Raw genomic sequence first — 18,682 nt, 5'->3', positions numbered from 1 at the left:
GAGTTACATCTTTTTTTCAGATGTGATGACATTTAATTTTAAATTTTGATTCAGTTGTATGACAACCATTATATTGTCTGAAATTCAGAGCATAATTGGAAAATAGGCTACCAGAAATACCTTGACATAAACAAAGAAAAGAGAGTGCCTTACTTGAAGTAATGATGGTTCCTCGCTGTTTGTTGCGTGGAGAATACACAACTACGCCTGTGCTTTACCAGGCACAACTGGCAACAGTGCAAGGGAGGAAACGTACCAGTCTTCCCACTGGGAGTACCTGCCTAGAGATCAGCTAATTTGTCACGAGTCCTGGTTCTACTTGCTAATGTATGCTTCTAATTCTCTGAATCAGCAGGTGGAAAAATCCTTATTATTATGTTTTAGTTTACACTTTTCCTCAGAAACTGATCCATCCGTGACTTTTTTTTCTCTCCTTCCCTCAAATTACTTGTAGTCATTTCACTGAGAAAATAACCTTTTCTCTTTGTATTTGGTTGTCTCAGCAGTGCTTATCGAGCTCTTATTTCCCATGTATTTACTCTTCAATCACTATGCATCTGTTGATGGTGTAATTCACTAAGGACTATCTCCAAAAGCAGGGGAAGTGCTGTTGTGTGAGGGTGAAGGGGGGCCTAAAACGTGGAGAGGATATGTCCATACTGGATGGGATATCCATCACTTTTCATTAAGATCCTTTTTCCCATGTATCAGGCTCCCATGGCTCAGGTTTGGGTGGACACCTGTTTCTCATTGCTCCTCAAATTGAAATCTTATGGTCCTTTTATGTAACATCTGTATAATCTATAGCTGGTTTTATCTTCATGGTAGTTTTTGAAACATCTGCCTACATGCCTACATCCTGGAGAGTATTCTTGATCTTTTTGATGGTTGAAAATGGGTTTTTCTTCACAATTGAAGATATTCTTTGGTCATCCACTACAGTGGTCTTATTTGGTCTACCAGGTCATTTGGCATTTCTGAGCTCATCAGTGCGGTCTTGCTTCCTAACAATGTGTCAGGCATTTTCATGCACCCAATGATTTGTCTATGTCTCTGAGCAATTTATTCAGATTTTTCAGTCTCATGCTGGCCTGATTTTACTGCATTTACACTTACTAGGTCCTTATGTTGAGACACAACAGCAACAGACTCCAAATGCAAATTGTACACAAAGAATCAACTCTAGACCTTTTATTAGCTTTCCTGTGCATGAACTAATGATGCAAAGACCCACAGAAATTGTCCAATACCCCCCCCCCCCCCCCCCCTCCCCAAATTTCAAATCCAATGTGCAATGTGCTGGAGTAGCAACAAAAATTGTGTTACTGTCCAAATACTTTTGTATTTAACAGTACATGTACGTAAATGCATGATATATAGGCTACTGATCATTTATCTGCAATAGGCTGCCCACCAGCAAAGCAGCTGACATCGTTTTCAGCAAAATGTTTAACTGCTTTAGCGCATTCTTTTCTGATTGATAAATGTATTACACTGGAAAAGAATACACCAGTCATCGACAAGAGCGTATTGTATGAGGCAACAAAATATACTTGGATATTAACCAGAGACTGTAAAAATACTGTGTCATGTAATCACGTTATATGTATGACATTAAAAATACAATTATGTTCAGTTATCTTCAATTTATGTTTCTCAGCAAAACGAATATGCTTAGCTAGCATATCAGCTTGCCAGTGAGCTAGGTAGGCTATCCGTGGTTAGCTCACGCATTAGCAATATGAACCACAGGGGAAGAACATTGACTACACTGATGGTCAATCAATCAGAGATGTGTAGGCTACTGGTGATTTGACTAGGCTAATTTTCGTATAACTGTCTGGTAGACCTGCTGTTAACCGAGCAAGTTATCGTCGTAGGTTTTCGCCACAGTCAGTTAATGGGCCAGTAACTGCTACTAGCTACTCCATCGCCGTTTGTGGTGTTCGCTTGCTGGGTGATGCTAGCTGACCGATCGTTCGCAAATCACTTTCTACCGAATAAAAATTAACACTGTCAGCGGTGATTAACAAATCTACCAAGTATTTTAATAACTTATCTGCAGGCGTTTAAATATGACAACGCACTTTGTACAGCAAGTTTTCCACCTGGTGCATGAAGACAAAAAATAATGTAGCCTACATTGAATTTCTAATTATTATTAGGCTATTCTTTTTTTCTTGTAAATCATCAAAACCAATGGAGAAAAGCCAATATACGCAAGGAGCCCCCAGGACCGATTCTGAGAACCACTGTCTTAAATGCCTAGCTTGTCGGTCTCTTAAATGCTAAAAACATGTTCCTTTCTAAATGCCAAGATGGTTAATTTCGTTAAATTCTGTGTGTGTGATTTCATCGTGTGTTGTATGTTATTCAGCAAATGAACCTTGAGACTCTTAATTCGCTTCGTGAAACTGAAAAAGTGTTTATCCCAAAATCGGGATTATATTCTTTGTCACATGCGTGAAGCATGGCCCAGATAGACATTTACGGAATGTACACGACTGACAAGCCGTCAAACACGTCTGACAGATTGAATGTTTGCCGGTTAAGGTTAGCTAGCTAGTCAAATGGCTTGGTAGCCGAAGTTGCGAACTGTTTTAGCATAGGCTACCGGACTACCAAATATAGCAAGCTGATTACGCTTTCTGCCAACGAATTATTTGGTTAAGTAGGCTAAAGGAAATAGTAAAAATGACTCGGCTACCGAAAAACTTAAGAGGAGGATTATTTTATGGTCGTCTAGTGCAGCTGTAAATAGCACACGCCATAATGAAATCACCACGAAATGGGATGCCTGCATTTTCTGACTTCGCACAGGTGGCCAAGAGGCGCCACCGCCCACCCCAGTGACCATAGACTGTAGCCCCTACTGTAGCTTAGTCCAGTCCAGTAATCAGGAAGTGACGCAAACTGTACCTCATTGGTCCACAACAAATATTATAACAGTGCCTAAATGACACAAGAAATCATGAAATCGACCCATGGACAGTCATAAGACGAATAAAACACACATATTGTGACTATTTGTTCTCATGAGAAAAATTTATTGACTTTGTATTGTGACCGCATTTGTACCGTAGACTTACATGGAAACCGGATATGAAAACACCTATACTGGAGCCAACCGTAGTGGCGCTAGTGAGCAACCAGAAACAACAAGACCAGGAAATGAGCTTCAAAAACGAAGTCTGGTTTTGGCCGCTTGATATTAACACAGTCAGTGTAGCCCCTCAGTATCCCATAAGGCTTTGCAGTACATCCAGCTACGGAATCGGACTGTGGCAAAGGAATTGCACTACGGCCGGGGGCAAATGTTGTCTGTGTCCGGCGAGGGATTGCTTGTAAACTCTGCTTAGCGTTTTCTGCTAATGTTGGCGTGGATCAGGTAGCTATTTACTTACTGTGTTTTGTCGCTTTTTTGCCTATATTTATATTCTGAACAGGAGTCATGCTAACATTCCATATCTTATGTGTGAGCAAGTGTCAGTGAGAGCGAAGAATGGAAAAGGATTAGCTAGCTAGCTAGCTTCGGACGTTTAGCTTTTCAGCAGCCTTGCAAACGTTGGCTGGTTAATGTAAAGGAACGAAAAACTGACACAACTAAATTAGCTATATGATATCTTGCGTTAGCTTGCTAGTTGGTGATTTTGAATGTGAGGACGTGTATGGATAATGATGACTGGCCAAGGCAGCCTTGAAGTCTGCATATCGAGCTAGCTAGTAGTTAGCTAGAGCTACAGATAGCGGTGGACAGTTCCTGCGCTAACCAAGATAGCTAGCTAACTGGCTGCCAAGGCAACAGTGCAAATCCAAACTGTTAGCCAGCCAGCTATGTGTTGAAGCAGGGGTAATTTCCTTGCTATAATGAACTCAGCTCGGTAGTACACCTAATGTTTATTAGTTAGCTATATAGCGAATTCCTGGGAAATCCGAAATTTAAGCTCACCTGTTGTTAAATTTCTCGTTTTAGTATAGTAACTTTGAAAAGCTAACTGGGTAAATAAAGGTTAAATAAATTTAAAAAATGTAACGACAGCTAACGTTAGGTGTAACGTTACAGAAAGACCAAGGCAGACAAGTATAAATGAACTATATTGCTTACGATACTGCAGTATTGACCTAGTACTAGTACATATCTTATTTTCTGCTGATTTGGCTGGTAGTTCTAAGACTAGCGAACATTAGCTAGCTAACTACTAACGTTGCATGTGTGATAGGATAGCTAGCTAACACTTGCCGCCTGCGAAAGATGCGGACAGCCAGTGCCATTCTGTGCTGGGCATCCGAGCGATTAGCTAGCTTGATGCCGTAATTGGTTAGTCACTGCGTTAAATAGGTTATTGTATAAGTTATCACACAGGGTGGTTAAAGAATGAGTGCATTAAAATTAAAATTGAGCAAGCTAAAGGTAATAGTACTTGTAACGACCTTGCCGTGAACTTGCATGCATGTTTAGGCAGGTGGTGATGGCTAATGGTAATAAAAACAAAAAATAGTTGCCATTGCAATGCTGCTTACTTTTATGGTAATGCTCTGTTAATGAAGTGAATGTGAAATTCCATAATGAGTAGGCTAATCATACTTGTTTTAACTTGCAGATGGATGACGCTGAGAATATATATGGTCTGAAGTTCAGTATCTTTTGTGGTGGTGATTGAAAGAAGGAAGAAATTGGCCTCCCATTGGTGGCCATTTTTTAAAGGAAGATTTTAAACTGGACAAGGCGTTCATATATTGATTTTTATTAAAATGATTTGAGTTTCAGGCCTAAAATATCTACCACAGAATACGTTTATTTGGGCTTTCTTTCCATAAAGACTGCAGCAAGACCTTAATTTGTGTGTATGCATTGGAAGGAAAAACGCTGATTAAAGACCAGTTTTGTCTATCACTTTTAACTTTGATGTTTATGGCCAGTATTATATATAAAGAGGCATTTTTTTAACCAAAGATTAAGAGAACCATTGGGATTTTAAATGTATGTGTGGCAGAATCTTGATTGGATCAACTCCCAAAACCTTGAGTCATAAAGGACAGAGAAACGTTTGCATGATAGTCAGAAATAGAACCCACTTAGGTGTTTACCAGACAACAAGACCCAAGCAACCATAAGTGGGGGGTTTACTATACAAAATCCTCCTATAAGACTAAGTCACTGACAGACTGTGAATTGATGGGATTACGGCCCTACTGGATTTATTCTCAGCGGCAACAAGCAGCACCTGCTTGACTGAACCCGACTACATCCAGGCCACTGTGCACAGCTTGCTGGATTGCTCCTGATATATTCTCCGCATTGCAATTCTTTTTCACCTATTTTCTTTCTGGGACACATCTAGGATTATAAAAATAAGACCTTTACCACATCGCAGTAAACTGAAAATTAACCTGGTTCTGCAATTCAGACTCAATCTGGGGAGAAGGGGAGAACAAAATCCTCTCGGCTGCCCCAGTGAAACGGTTGGGAAGACGCGAAATGTGTTTGAGTGAATGAACAAATTTGTGTGCGATGCAGAGACGACAAAGCACAGCGAGAGCCAACGCCGGCGAAGCTCTGGAGCCTTGACAACTGAGAAAAGGCTAAATACAGAGTTGTCAATCAAGAAGCAAGTAATTGAGCATTGAGCCGCTGCGTGAGCGAGCTGCGTTCGTGGTCATGGCTTTGGCTCAGCAGCTGGTCAAGCCGGTGGGATGTTCGGATGTGCAGGAGGATTAGACGCAGACTTGCGAGTTGGACTGGCCTGGGACCATGCTGGAGGGACAGTAGGCTCATCCTCTGGGTCACTCTGAAATTTGTTTTCCCTGGCTGGCTGCTTTGAATGATCAAATACGAGAGCCACAGCGACGAGACTGCGGTCTGGCTGCTGCTGACGGACGGTTTGCCGCTGCCTCCCAAAGAACTTGTCTTCCTCGCGCTTTAGCGACCGCAGGTCGAAGGGTAGCAGGTATGGAAAGACGCTGCTGCTGATGTTGCCTTTTCTTAAAAACTAAAAAAAAAACGAAAAAATTCAGTTATTTTTCAAACAACAACCCTTAAAAGGGCAGCGGGCGGGTGCATGTCAGGATCCGCGGGGCTGCAGAATGAAGCTGAAGAAACAAGTGACTGTGTGCGGCGGGGCTATATTCTGTGTGGCCGTCTTCTCGCTCTATCTGATGCTGGATCGCGTCCAGCATGACCCAGCTCGGAGGCAGGGTGCTGGCAACTTCCCCAGGGTAAGAGGGTCGCCTGCCCCCCCCACCCCCTCTCTCACTGGCTAAGCGTAGTGCTGCATTGAAAATGTATATCTGCAAATGTACTCCTCTCCAACAGATAGGTAGTTCTTGGACAGGGTTCAGCAGCAAGCGGCTATTCGCGGATTACTGCCAACATAGACTGGACAGAACAGGAAAAATAGCATTCCTTGCATATAATCCAAGAATGCCCTATGATCCTAAATGCTCTTGTGACTGGTGTTCTTAACCCTTCGAAGAGTAGTTTTTTTCAGAATTGTAAGTCAGTGTTCTAGAACTCAATCTCAGTTACCAGTAGTGATTGTTGCATCTGCATTAGAATGTTCAGTTAATGAACATTACAATCATATATTTGTGATCTTACACCTTAAAGGGTTAATTGATATTTGTTCCTTGAAATATTCAGACTATATTCCACTGCATACATTTCAGGATTAAGTGGTGTATTGTGTAGGATCGCAGATGCCAGCCTACCCAGTACTGGAAACACACCCCGAGCGGGCAGGCTTGCCGGGCCTGAACCGTGAGCTGTGGTTGTGACTGTGTGGTTTCAGAGCCAGATCTCCGTGTTGCAGAACCGCATAGAGCAGCTCGAGCAGCTCCTGGAGGAGAACCACCAGATCATCAGCCACATCAAAGACTCGGTGCTGGAGCTGAGCGACGCGGGCGCTGTTGCGCCCAGCGGCCAGCTGCCCTTCCGCAGCGCCAATGGCTCCTGGGTGCTGCCCTTCGACGGGCGCCCCACCTTCCTCTCCGTCCTGCCGCAGGACTGCCAGTTCTCCCAGAGCAGGCGTGGTCGGACCGACCTGCAGGTGAGCCGCATAGAAGAAGCGGTGACTGTGGGGGCTAAGGGTGAATATTGGATGGGTGAAATGTGTAGACCCCGAGAACTGCAAAGGGGTGTCCGGGGGCATGGATCCCCAGAAGATATTTTTTTAAGAGGACAGCTGTGAAATGATCGTTTCTGGTGAATGGGTAAATTGAATACTTCTTCCTGTTGCTTTATACCCGCCATAAATTATGCCCTTGATGGGAAACCCCTGCTGTTCCTTTAGATGGTGTGCTTCATGTGTTTCTTTGTTTTAACAAACAGGGAAAAGCCCCTGCCATACAGATTCAGCCAAGTCACCTTTGATATCCTCAAAGATGATATTACATAAATAATAGAAGAGTAGTAGCGGTCCTGGCTGTGACCAAACAGACTGTGGTCTGAGTGTCTTTGGGCTCATGCCTGCAGATGCTGGACGTGTACTCACTGTTGAACTTCGACAACGTGGACGGTGGAGTGTGGAAGCAAGGCTTCGAGATCACCTACGACCCGGGGGAGTGGGACAGCGAGCCTCTGCAGGTGTTCGTGGTTCCGCATTCGCACAATGATCCAGGTGGGCAGTGCTCTCCGTTTCTCTCCCTGTGAAACTCACCAGTGAGAATTCTCCAGGGCTTTGCACAACATGGGCATTGAATTGGTTAAATGCATTAGGCTACTTTTTATCTGGACTTGTCTTGTAAGGGTTATAGTAGACCAGGCTTGTACAAAAATGGACCTTAGGGTGGATTCTGAGGGACCTGAAGAAGACCTGATACAGAAATATTGTGATGGAAGAAATATGTAATTGCCTGTATGTCTCAGAAGGTATCGTCTTTTAAAAATGGGGTTAAGTAACAGGCGTTCCTGAGATAAAGTAGGTCAAGTCAACATGACCGGTATGTTTTCCAGCATTGAAAGGATTGGCCTTTGAAAGCTGAAGCCTTGTTTTTTTTCAGTTTTTCTGCAATCCGAAGTGTCAGTTTTGTCAGAGACACCTGACCCCTCTGCTTACCGGTGTGTGAGCCAAAGACTGGCAGCTAGCAAGTGACCCCTTGCCCTTCTGTTCTCTCTGTTCTTGAACAGAAAGCAGTTTTCAGCCCTTCTCCCCGGGATCTTGTGCAATCCATGTATTTTTATTACAGCCTTGCTTTGCTTTGACAGCCATGGCCGGTCCTCACCACCAGGCACTGGCTATTTGTCTTGGTTTTGAAGTAATTTTACAGGGTCTGCTGTGTTATGAAATTAAGGCTGCTGGTCACTTTGAAGCTAATGGAGAGCAGCTCCTTTGACATCTGTATTTCATAACGCCTAGTCTTTCTCACCTTCAGCAGGAGAAGATGTAACTGCCCAGAGAGGCAGCAGCACATGGTCTCAGCCTTGAACATCTTGTCTGTAGTTAAAGTATTTGATGGGGATGTCCACAGATGTAGGATGTGGTGGATCATCACAACACCTATCACATCAGTATAACTGAGACCCCATGTCTGCTCAACAGGCTGGGTAAAAACATTCGACAAGTATTACACGGACCAGACCCAGCACATCTTGAACAACATGGTGGTGAAGCTGCAGGAGGACCCGCGGCGCAAGTTCATCTGGTCCGAGATCTCCTTCTTCACCAAGTGGTGGGAGAGCGTGGACGTACACAAGCAGGAAGCCATGCGCAAGTAAGGCTCTCGACGTCTGAATCACAGAGGGAGCTGTGCTTTTGATCTTCCCCTGGAGCGTTTTTAGGCCTGTTGGATCTGCAGTTTTTGGCATACGGGCCCCGACTCTTGACAAAGCGAAAAGGCATCCTTCCAAGTACTAAAGTTAATTCATCTCTCTCTAAAAAACCCTGTAGTTCTCCAAGTACAGCAGGTTTCCAACAGGGACCTCTTGTGCCACTTTTCAGACTCTTATAATGAGCTACATGTGCCGCTTAAGCAAAAGTAGAATTTGCACATTAGTTGTTAAAGCCTAGATTGGAAGCAGTAGCTTTTTCTCACCTTTAGCTGGCGCTCTCTTTGACTTAATGTGCCTTAATCCTTTCGCAGGCTAATCCTCGGAGGCCAGCTGGAGATGGTGACAGGAGGTTGGGTGATGACGGATGAGGCCAATGCGCACTACTTTGCCATGATTGACCAGCTCATCGAAGGCCATCAGTGGCTGGAGAAACATATAGGTGAGGCAGAAGATTATCACGCGTTTCTAAGAGACATGTTCCCCACTCTCAGTTAGTCATTGTTCTGAGGTGCGTTTCATTGAGCGCCGTGAACCTTGCCGTAGGCGTGACCCCTCGCTCCGGGTGGGCCGTGGACCCCTTCGGCCACAGCGCCACCATGCCCTACCTGCTGAAGAGGGCCAACGTGACCAGCATGCTGATCCAGAGAGTGCACTACTCCATCAAGAAGCACTTCTCCTCCACGCGCAGTCTGGAGTTCATGTGGAGGCAAGCCTGGGGTGAGCTCCTCTAATCCGCCACCTCCGCCAGGCTCCGCTTTGAACGGCTGTCAGACCTTGTGAAGGCGCATCTTGATCTGTGGCTGCTCCCCCCCCCCCCCCCCCCCCCCCCCCCCCTCTGTTTTCCCGGCTCACGGCTCTCAGATCCGGAGGCTGGCACGGATATCTTCTGCCACATGATGCCCTTCTACAGCTACGACGTGCCCCACACCTGCGGGCCGGATCCAAAGATTTGCTGCCAGTTTGATTTTAAGAGGCTGCCGGGCGGCAGGGTTAACTGTCCGTGGAAAGTTCCGCCTCGCTCCATTGTGGAGGCCAATGTGGCCGAGAGGTGAGGCCTGCTCGGAGATTCTCTGCGGTAAAAAACAATTAAATCCTTGTTTTTTATTAGCTTTTGAAAAAAAATATGCCAATTCTGCAAATACCGTTTTCAAAATTTATGAGATACACACCCCTAATCGTAAACCATAAGTCGTAAACCGTGGAAGAAATGACATGCTGGTCTGCGTCACCGTATCAGGGCACAGCTCCTCCTGGACCAGTACCGCAAGAAGTCCAAGCTGTTCCGCAGCAAAGTGGTCCTGGTTCCGCTGGGAGATGATTTCCGCTACGACAAGGCCCTGGAGTGGGACCAGCAGTACCTAAACTACCAGCGACTGTTTGACTACATGAACTCTCATCCGGAGATGCACGTGCACGTAAGTGTCTAGAAGATTCCCTCAACCACTCAGAAATGAACAGCTTATTCAGCTCTGTGTTGAGGGAATATGTTGATATGATATATTCTTTTATATAGCATTTTTTAGGCCAGGCATTTTATTCTGATCAAGTGTCAGGCCTGGCCTGAGAATCTCTCCTCTCTCAAGGGCATACGTCACTGGTGGGTAACGTTCTTTTGCCAGTTAGATAAGACCTGACAAAAACAGCTAGTCGAGACGAAATAAAATACAAATTGTGTGCTAACTTACTGACACCAGAAGACAGGTCACAACACCTCTTGCGGGTATCGAAGATCCAAATATAGTATGTGCTAAGGAATGTGTATTGATTTAAACACCTAATTCTATTTGAATATGTTTAGTTATTGATCCAATCATCTTTTTTTATAAGAGATTCTTTGTTATGCAAATCAAGCGTTGTGGAATGTGGAGAGAGTAAGCGCACACCAAGATTGTTGTGCATGTGACAGATTGTTATGTAAACACAGCACGATTATACAGTTGCTGTCTCTAAAACAGTGGCCTTATGACGCACTATAGCTGACTCTTAAACTAGGTCAAAAGTAACTAGCTATCTGCACATGCACTTTCGGTCAGAACGGCAAAAGAACACGCCCTTATCCTTGAATGTATGAAACAGTGAAATTCGGGGGGACGGGTTTTACAGCACTTCAGCAGAGAGGGGTGATCCATGTCTAGGATCCCGCTCAGATTGTTTATTGTGGATCCATAATAAATTTTGTTGAACTTTGGAACGGCTTCCTCTTGATTTCACAAAGTCGGAATTCACGACTCCTCAGAAAGAACCTGGAACTGAAGGGATCTTATCTCCCACATCTGTTATATACTGTATCTAAAAGATACAGGCAATACAACCCAGTTATAAATGTTCTAGTGTTTTAATATGTGCTTTGTGTGCTGTGCGCAGGCCCAGTTTGGTACGCTCACAGACTACTTCGACGCCGTCTACAAGACGAACGGAGTTGCGTGGGGAGCCAGGCCTCCGGGCTACCCTGTCCTGAGCGGGGACTTCTTTGCGTACGCCGACCGAGAGGATCACTACTGGAGCGGGTACTACACCTCCCGCCCCTTCTACAAGAACCTGGACCGCGTGCTGGAGTCCCACCTCAGGTGAGCGCCGGCTGGCTCTGTTTCGCCCTGTTTCGCCCTGTTTCGCTCTGTTTCGCTCTGTTTCGCTCTGTTTCGCTCTGTTTCGTCCTGTTTCTGCCGCGCCGTGTCTCCGGCTGGGAAGACGAGCACTTCTGCTGACTTTGCCGTTGATTGTGGGCTCTTGCTGCACCCGCAGGGGTGCGGAGATCCTCTACAGCCTGGCCGTCGCCCACGCCCGCCACGCGGGCATGGAGGGCCGCTACCCCGTCTCGGACTACGCCCTGCTGACCGACGCCCGGCGCGAAGTGGGCCTCTTCCAGCACCACGACGCCATCGCCGGCACCGCCAAGGAGGTTGTCGTCATCGACTACGGCTCCAGGTAAGGAGGAAGAGTCGGAGGTTTTTAAATGCGTCCAGCCGTACCGTGGTGTGACCCCCGTGTGAGGGAATGAAGACTGTTCCTCATTCTCTCTTTCCAGGTTATTACGCTCCCTCGTTGGTCTAAAGAAAGTGATCATAAACGCGGCCCACTTCCTCATATTGAAGAGCAAAGACGTTTACCGCTTCTACATGTCGGAACCTTTCCTGGAAACGGTGAGAGGGGACAAACTCGTGGGTTAAAAAGTGTAATGGGGAATATTCATTCTTTCGGGTTGCTCTTATGGTGTAAACCATATTACCGCATTGTTTTGCTGTCTCGCACAACTCATGTGACAGCCTTGTCATTCTGGTGTGTGTGTGTGTGCGTGTGTGTGCGCACGTGTGTGTGTGTGTGTGTGTTTGCAGGATGACAGGCGGCCGACGCAAGATTCCCTGCCCCAGCGCACTGTAATTGAGCTGGATAACTCCCCCAGGTACTGTAGGGCCCTGCCCCCTCACATGGACAATGTACAGTGTTCCCATGGGTTTCTAACCCAGTGACCCAGTGCTTGAGAACAATGGAAAATTCAAATGACATTTTTGCAGTGTGAAACTTATATACTGCTTTCCCACACCAACGAAAATCTTAAAATCTTGTGATAGGAACAGCTACACCTCTTTCCTTTAAGAACACCAGTGTTTAAAAACGTCTTCGTTTTTGCTATAAAATCCTTTATAAGATCATTTGTTCACAAATAAGACCCTTGAAAACTCAAGGTTGTCCTTGACTTTTGAAATGTCCTTGCAAAGCCTTGTAAGAGTTTTGTATTGAAATTAGATGTAAATAAAACGTCTTTCCTCCTCCCTGCAGGTATGTGGTGCTGTTTAACCCGGTGGAGCAGGAGCGGCTGTGCCTGGTGACGGTGCTGGTGAACACGGCGCGGGTTCGAGTGCTGACGGAGGACGGGCAGACCGTCCCCGTGCAGCTGAGCGCCCAGTGGAGCTCGGCCAGCGAGATGAGCAAGGAGGCCTACCAGGTGGGTGTGGCTGCCCTGGGGGGGTGACGGATGCATTGTATAATGAAACCCGAGTGTTACTTCCTTTAGACAAAGGGAGCGTTCTGAAAACCCTTGTGAACCCCTCCCCCCGGGCAGGCCTCCTTCATGGCCCGGCTGCCGGCCCTGGGCCTGGCCGTGTTCCACCTGTACGACTCCTCGGACTCGCCCATGACGCTGCGCTCCGACACCCTGCTGCGGCTGAGCGGGCGGGGCGTGGCGGCCCGGGGGGTGGACCCCCTCCCGCTGCGCACGCAGGCCTCGGACACGCGCAGCTTCTACATCCACAGCCAGGCCCTCACGCTGGGCTTCTCCGGCACCACGGGCCTCCTCCAGGTGAGGAGTCCGCACGCTAGCCAGGTCACCCACTGCACTCTGAGTGATTTATCAGAGTGTACCACACCTGAACCGGCCACAGCCTTTAACCCAACAGCCATTTACCAACAGGCCAATGTCATTCTCTGTGGATGACACTAGGGGGGGGATGTTATTTTTTGATAGTGAAACCCAGAGGGTCGTTATGGTTCATAACGTGGTGTGAACGCACGTCATGATGCTGTGTGTTTGTCTCCGTCTTAGACCATCCGGCGTAAGGAGGACTCGCAGGAGACGATGGTGCACATGGAGTTCCTCATTTACGGAACGCGCCCCTCCAAGGACAAGAGCGGGGCTTACCTGTTCCTGCCGGACGGAAAAGCTAAGGTGCGACGCACGCTATCTCTCTTTACTGCTGTCCTTTAGGCTTTGCTTGGGTTATAAAATGTGCCGTTTCCCCTCTTCGCCTCCTAGCCTTACAGTCAGAGAGAGCCCCCAGTGGTCAGAGTGGTGGAGGGCCCCCTCTTCTCTGAGGTGGTTGCCCACTACCAGCATTTCACACAGACCATCCGCATTCACAACGTGCCAGGTGTGTATGAATGTGTGTTAGGATATTATGGATCCTCTTCACTGTGAGCAGCTACGTTATGAAGGCCAATGTGACCACTGTGTGTTCATGTTCATGTGTGTGTGTTTGTTTGTGTGTCTGTTTGCATGTCTGTGTTTGGTGTGCGCGTGCACGTACGTCATCCCCAGGGGTGGACGGCCTCTCTGTGGACGTGACCACCATGGTGGACATCAGGGATCAGGCCAACAAGGAGCTGGCCATGCGTCTCGTCACGGACATCCAGAGCAAGAGCACCTTCTTCACGGACCTCAACGGTTTCCAGGTGACCCTGAAGGGAAAAGTCTCGATCGATCTCCGGATCCTCTTCACCTTGCAATTGCAAGTGTCTCTGCGGGAGGCCGCGTCAGGGTTTAAACTCGCCCTCTCTGTTTTGCGTCGTTCACAGATCCAACCGCGGCGCTACTTAAAGAAGCTCCCCCTACAGGCCAACTTCTACCCCATGCCCACCATGGCGTACATCCAGGACAGCCAGTCCCGCCTCACCCTGCACACGGCCCAGGCCTTAGGGGTGTCCAGTCTGGAGAACGGTCAGTCTCAGAGGAGAAAGAGGAGAGCCATTTTTACACTCCAACCCTTTTCCCCCCCTTTCCTCTGAGCCATTCTCATTCTCGTCTCGGCGCAGGTCAACTGGAGGTGATCCTGGACCGGCGCCTGATGCAGGACGATAACCGCGGTCTGGGACAGGGTCTGAAGGACAACAAGCGGACGGCCAACCGCTTCCGCATCCTGCTGGAGAGGAGGTCCGGCGCCGGCAAGGTAGCAGCGGGCGGTCCGCCAACCCGCCGCCCTTCTCAAGGACAGGGCCGTTCCAGATCGCTTCCCGACTAGCGCAGGACGGGCGCGCTACTCTGCGGCTAGCTGGGACCTGTCTAACAGGAGCAGCTATTGACTGTAGCGGCGATTTTATTAACTGTCCTCTCATCGCTTAACTCCTACATTACTGGGGCTTTAAACGGGTCTAGAGAAGTGAAAATGCATGAAAATGTCTGAAAGTCTTATTTTGAGAAAAAAGATGCAGTAATTGATGAGCTTCTCTGTTTACAGCATCTGTTTGCTTCTCCGTTGTCGTTCCGTTGCAGCAGATTGCTCACCTGTCTGGGTGTCCCTCGGTAATAAACCAGACTGAGCCCATATGTGAATACGCCCGTATTAAAGAACCTGCCGTAGTCTTTTAGTGCAGCTTGACTAGGGCACAAAACACTGGGAAATTGGGTTCCTGTTTCATTGTTTGTCCCCTACGCCTTAGTCTCCTGTTCTGAAAACCGTAAACAACACTGTGGAATGCATCCTGACAGGGTGAAAATAACACCGCAAACAAGATTTTACTTGTGGGGTACGCTCGCTTCTGTTTGTTTTGAATTTAAAAACGGAATTGTAAGTAGATGAGATTCAGCGCTGGTGTTTTAAAATAATTTTATTTGGGTGCCTTGACTGGGCCCTAGGAACAGAAAACAATTAATCCCCTCACAGGACAGGGCGGTCCGGTGTGTAGATGGAGCTCGAGTGTGAGTCCGCATGCATCAGCCCTTATCTAAAAGTGGAATTGGTACTCTTCCTTGGCGCAAAGGGTTAATCGAGTCGGCAGAGTGCTCTATTTTGAGTTGGGCTTGGCTCTGACTTCTCTTTGACCTCTGTGAATTGCATCCTGCATGAAAAATTTCATTTCTTTCCCGAGCTCATTAACTCCATATCCTTCTCTCTCTCTCTCTCACCCCCTTTCCACTCCATTCAGCATGGCTTTTTTTCCAAAGTTTCGTCTCTCTTTCACTCTATCACCTCGTACGTCTTCGGAGGCGAAGCTGAAGAGGTAACGTTGCCGGGGAGACGGGAGCAGCAGCGATTCCCCTCCCCCTTTCTCTGCGCTGTAGCTGTAGACGCCGTGTGTCTGTAGCGTCTCCAGTCTAGATCCAGCCCTAAAGCCTGTCTGTGCTGTAGCAGTTTTCCCATAAGAAATTAGCCTGTGATTGAAGAGCTAGACGCACCTGGCACAAACGGGAGGAACCATCTGTGAGGTTTGGCGCTATGTCGGATTCTCCCCCCGCGTTTCTCCATAATGGTGCCTCTCGAGCACTGGGGGGTGGGTGGGGGGGGTGGGGGCGGGGTTGGGGGTGAGTGGGGTGGTGCAGATGCACACATTCTTCCATTGCTCTCACCGGTGGAAGCAGCTTGGCTTTGGGTGCCTGGAGTTTTGGGGCCGCTGCAGAATTCCCAGCTGGTTTAAATCAGGCGAGGGCGAAGCTCGAACCTGCGACTTCAGCGCCGGTTTTCACCTGTAGCAAGTTGCCTTTGTGACCGAGCCGCACGGGGGAAAGAATAAAATAATAGTGATTATAATAGTGATTTTGCTGGATTTTAGGAAGGAGGTGTTTGCACTGAGAAGGTCAGGCATTTGAATAGAGTAGTGTGACGTAAACGGCAGGGGTCATTCTCGCTTCATTCTCGTGCGTTAGGTTCGGTCCTGAGGCAGAGGATGATGAAGGTCTCTGAGCTGACAGCGTGCTGAGTCACATGCCTTGTGTTCCCCCGCCCCAGGCAGTGGACGCAGAGCCGGTCAGCTTCCCGTCGCTGCTGAGTCACATGACCTCGGCCATCCTGAACCACGAGGTGCTGGCCCTGCCCGTGTTGCCGAAGAGGCGCGGCGTGCCCCCCCTCCGCTCCTTCGCCCCCCTGTCGGGCGCCCTGCCCTGCGACTTCCACCTGCTGAACCTGCGCAGTATCCAGAGCCAGGTACAGAGCACAGAGAGCCCGCCACACATCACCCACAGCAGTGACTCGCCCCTCCTGTTCCAACCAGTCAATCATCTGTATGCTGCACTGAATGTGCCAGAGAATGATGTTATTCTGGGGAGGGGGGGGGGGGGGGGGGAGGGAGGGCTGAGCATCAAACATGCTGGAACTGTTCTGCAGCTGTTATCATTTATTTTCTTTTGACATTTTTCTTAGCGTTGGCACTTCTGTTTAGTAACAAATTATATAGAAATAAATTCCAAAGTATGAAAAATGGTTATACTCATCTAAGTTATTTGAATTGCTGGGGAATTGTTTATGCGACAGTTAAAGACAAACTGCTCCCATTTTCAATGAAGACCGAAGTGTAGCTGTGTTAACATTCACGTACCTGATATGTTTGTCCACCAGGATGAGCTCTCTCCCTCCGCTTACTCCGCCCTCATCCTGCACCGCAAAGGCCTGGACTGTGGCCTGGAGACCCCCAACCCCGGCTTCAACTGCACCACCACGCAGGGCAAGGTGGGTCTCGGCCGTCCGTCCGAGCGCCGCGAGTGTCCGGGATGGGCCTGTCGCTCCCCCACTGCCCCCAACCGCCGTCGCTCATGCTCTCCCCCCCCGGCCCGTCGCTCACGCTCTCCCCCTGTCTGTCCCCCCAGCTGGCCGTGGCGGGGCTGTTCCAGGGCCTGGACGTGCACCTGATCCAGCCGATGTCCCTGTCCCTCATGTACGCGGGCGCCCCGCTATCCAACGGCAGCCACGTCAGCCTGGACCCCATGGAGATCTCCACCTTCAGGCTGAAGCTGCGCTAGGCCCCCATCCATCCACCCACGCGTGGCCCCCGCCAGCCGGGGCCCACGGCGGGTCCCCCCCCAGCCGAGGGCTGGCCGAGCCGCCCAACCGGAGAACAAAAACTGTTTGTGTGTGTGTGTGCGTGTTTACAAAGGTGCATGGTTCCAGATCCGCAGAGCGCCTGAACTAGGCTGGCTCCGTCTCAGGACTGACTGGGAGAAAGGACGCCGTTCCCAGGGAAGGCGGCCATCTTAGGAGCCAGAGGAGCCAGGGGTCTTGAAAAGTAATGTAAGGCACCTAACAGTGAGAGGACTGTCCAGTCCAGTACTGGAGCAGGAAGTTCATTTATGCTACATCTTTGCCTCGCTTTCTGCATTCTCAAGAGAATCTCTGTAGAAATCCGTGTGAATCTAATCGCCTCAATCTCGATCAAGCTGGAAATTTTGTAACTGAGCTTGGATTTTGGAATGAGGTTTAAATTTTTAATTTTTTTTTTAGCAATTCAGTGATGGACATACTGTGGAACTGTCCTGAGTAAATCTTACTTAGGACAGGGATTTATGAAGGAAAGATGCAACAAGCTGGAATTCTTCTGCATTGCTGTAGCTGAACTATTTTCCAGTATCGCCGTTGCCTAAATTCGACTTGTGACTCCTAATCTTGAAAAGCAGCACTTTATTCAGCTGACGTCAGGTGGTGGTAGTGCAGTAAAAGGATAAATGCTATAGTCTTAATTTTAGACTGATTCAATCACATGAAAACTACAGTAAATAATCAAATCCGCTACTGCCAAGTTCTGTTTAGAGATGGCTTCCCCCCGCCCCCCATCACCCATTCATGATGTAACGGATGAGCCTCACAAGCAGCCTTCTCTCACGTGCTTGGATCCTGCTTGTGGAATGTTCCGGAGCTCCTAACAAACTTGGCCTCGCAGGCCATCTGGCCTGCTCGAGCTGCTTTGTCAACAAGCTACGACGGAATCGAGCCGTCAGCCCGAGACGGAACACCCACAGCTCCGTTCGTCATTCCGTACGCAGCACATGACGATACCTCGCGTTAAACAGGCGAAGAACTGTGGCGTGCGGTTGACTTAAACACTCCAGCAAAGATGGGAGGGCACACAGGCGCAGTTTCAGACAGGGCAGCTCTCCCAGCTCACCTAGCCTAGCCTAGCCCTGCTAGCGCTAACCGGGCATCGGGCTCCTTCGGGTGATGTCATCGGAGCAGGGGCGCTAACGGAGAGCCGAATGTACGCTGGGCATCCTGGCGGGGCGAGCCGTTGCACGCTGGCCCTGTGTCCTGTGCTGCACCCCCCCGTGTGACCCATTTTGTAGATACATGTCTTTTGTATGTGATAATGTTGTAGCTCTCGATTTAATTAGAGAAAAGTTCTGATTTCGCCATCCGTGTTCGATTTTCTTTCCTGTGTATTTATTAAAAGCTAAAACGCATATTAAAAAATAAAGGCAATACCAGATATCTTTTCGGCGTG

General features: G+C 48.3%; 1 protein-coding gene across 3 annotated transcripts; it reads left to right on the top strand.

Moving 5' to 3' along the window:
• The first annotated feature begins 3,158 nt into the window (after positions 1 to 3,158).
• Positions 3,159 to 18,667, top strand: man2a2 (mannosidase, alpha, class 2A, member 2). Of its 3 annotated transcripts, XM_035417491.1 has the most exons (24): positions 3,159 to 3,388; positions 4,602 to 6,216; positions 6,789 to 7,046; positions 7,472 to 7,616; positions 8,538 to 8,709; positions 9,079 to 9,206; positions 9,311 to 9,484; positions 9,629 to 9,815; positions 10,005 to 10,182; positions 11,132 to 11,334; positions 11,510 to 11,692; positions 11,793 to 11,907; positions 12,100 to 12,167; positions 12,545 to 12,710; positions 12,828 to 13,064; positions 13,308 to 13,430; positions 13,518 to 13,632; positions 13,800 to 13,933; positions 14,057 to 14,198; positions 14,294 to 14,427; positions 15,404 to 15,478; positions 16,204 to 16,398; positions 16,810 to 16,920; positions 17,058 to 18,667. In XM_035417491.1, exons 2-24 carry the CDS (start codon positions 6,085 to 6,087, stop codon positions 17,208 to 17,210), a joined length of 3,528 nt encoding a protein of 1,175 aa, XP_035273382.1. In that variant the 5' UTR covers positions 3,159 to 3,388; positions 4,602 to 6,084; the 3' UTR covers positions 17,211 to 18,667. The 3 variants fall into 3 exon arrangements, with proteins under 3 accessions (XP_035273382.1, XP_035273381.1, XP_035273380.1); XM_035417490.1 differs by lacking the exon at positions 15,404 to 15,478 and having other exon boundaries at positions 3,160 to 3,388; positions 6,810 to 7,046; XM_035417489.1 differs by lacking the exon at positions 15,404 to 15,478 and having other exon boundaries at positions 3,160 to 3,388.
• Positions 18,668 to 18,682: the final 15 nt, after the last annotated feature.

Source organism: Anguilla anguilla, chromosome 5 (genome assembly GCF_013347855.1).
Source record: "Anguilla anguilla isolate fAngAng1 chromosome 5, fAngAng1.pri, whole genome shotgun sequence".
Taxonomy (NCBI): Eukaryota; Metazoa; Chordata; class Actinopteri; order Anguilliformes; family Anguillidae; genus Anguilla; species Anguilla anguilla.
The sequence above is the reverse complement of the archived record's forward strand: the minus strand, read 5'-3'. Positions and strand labels throughout refer to the sequence as shown.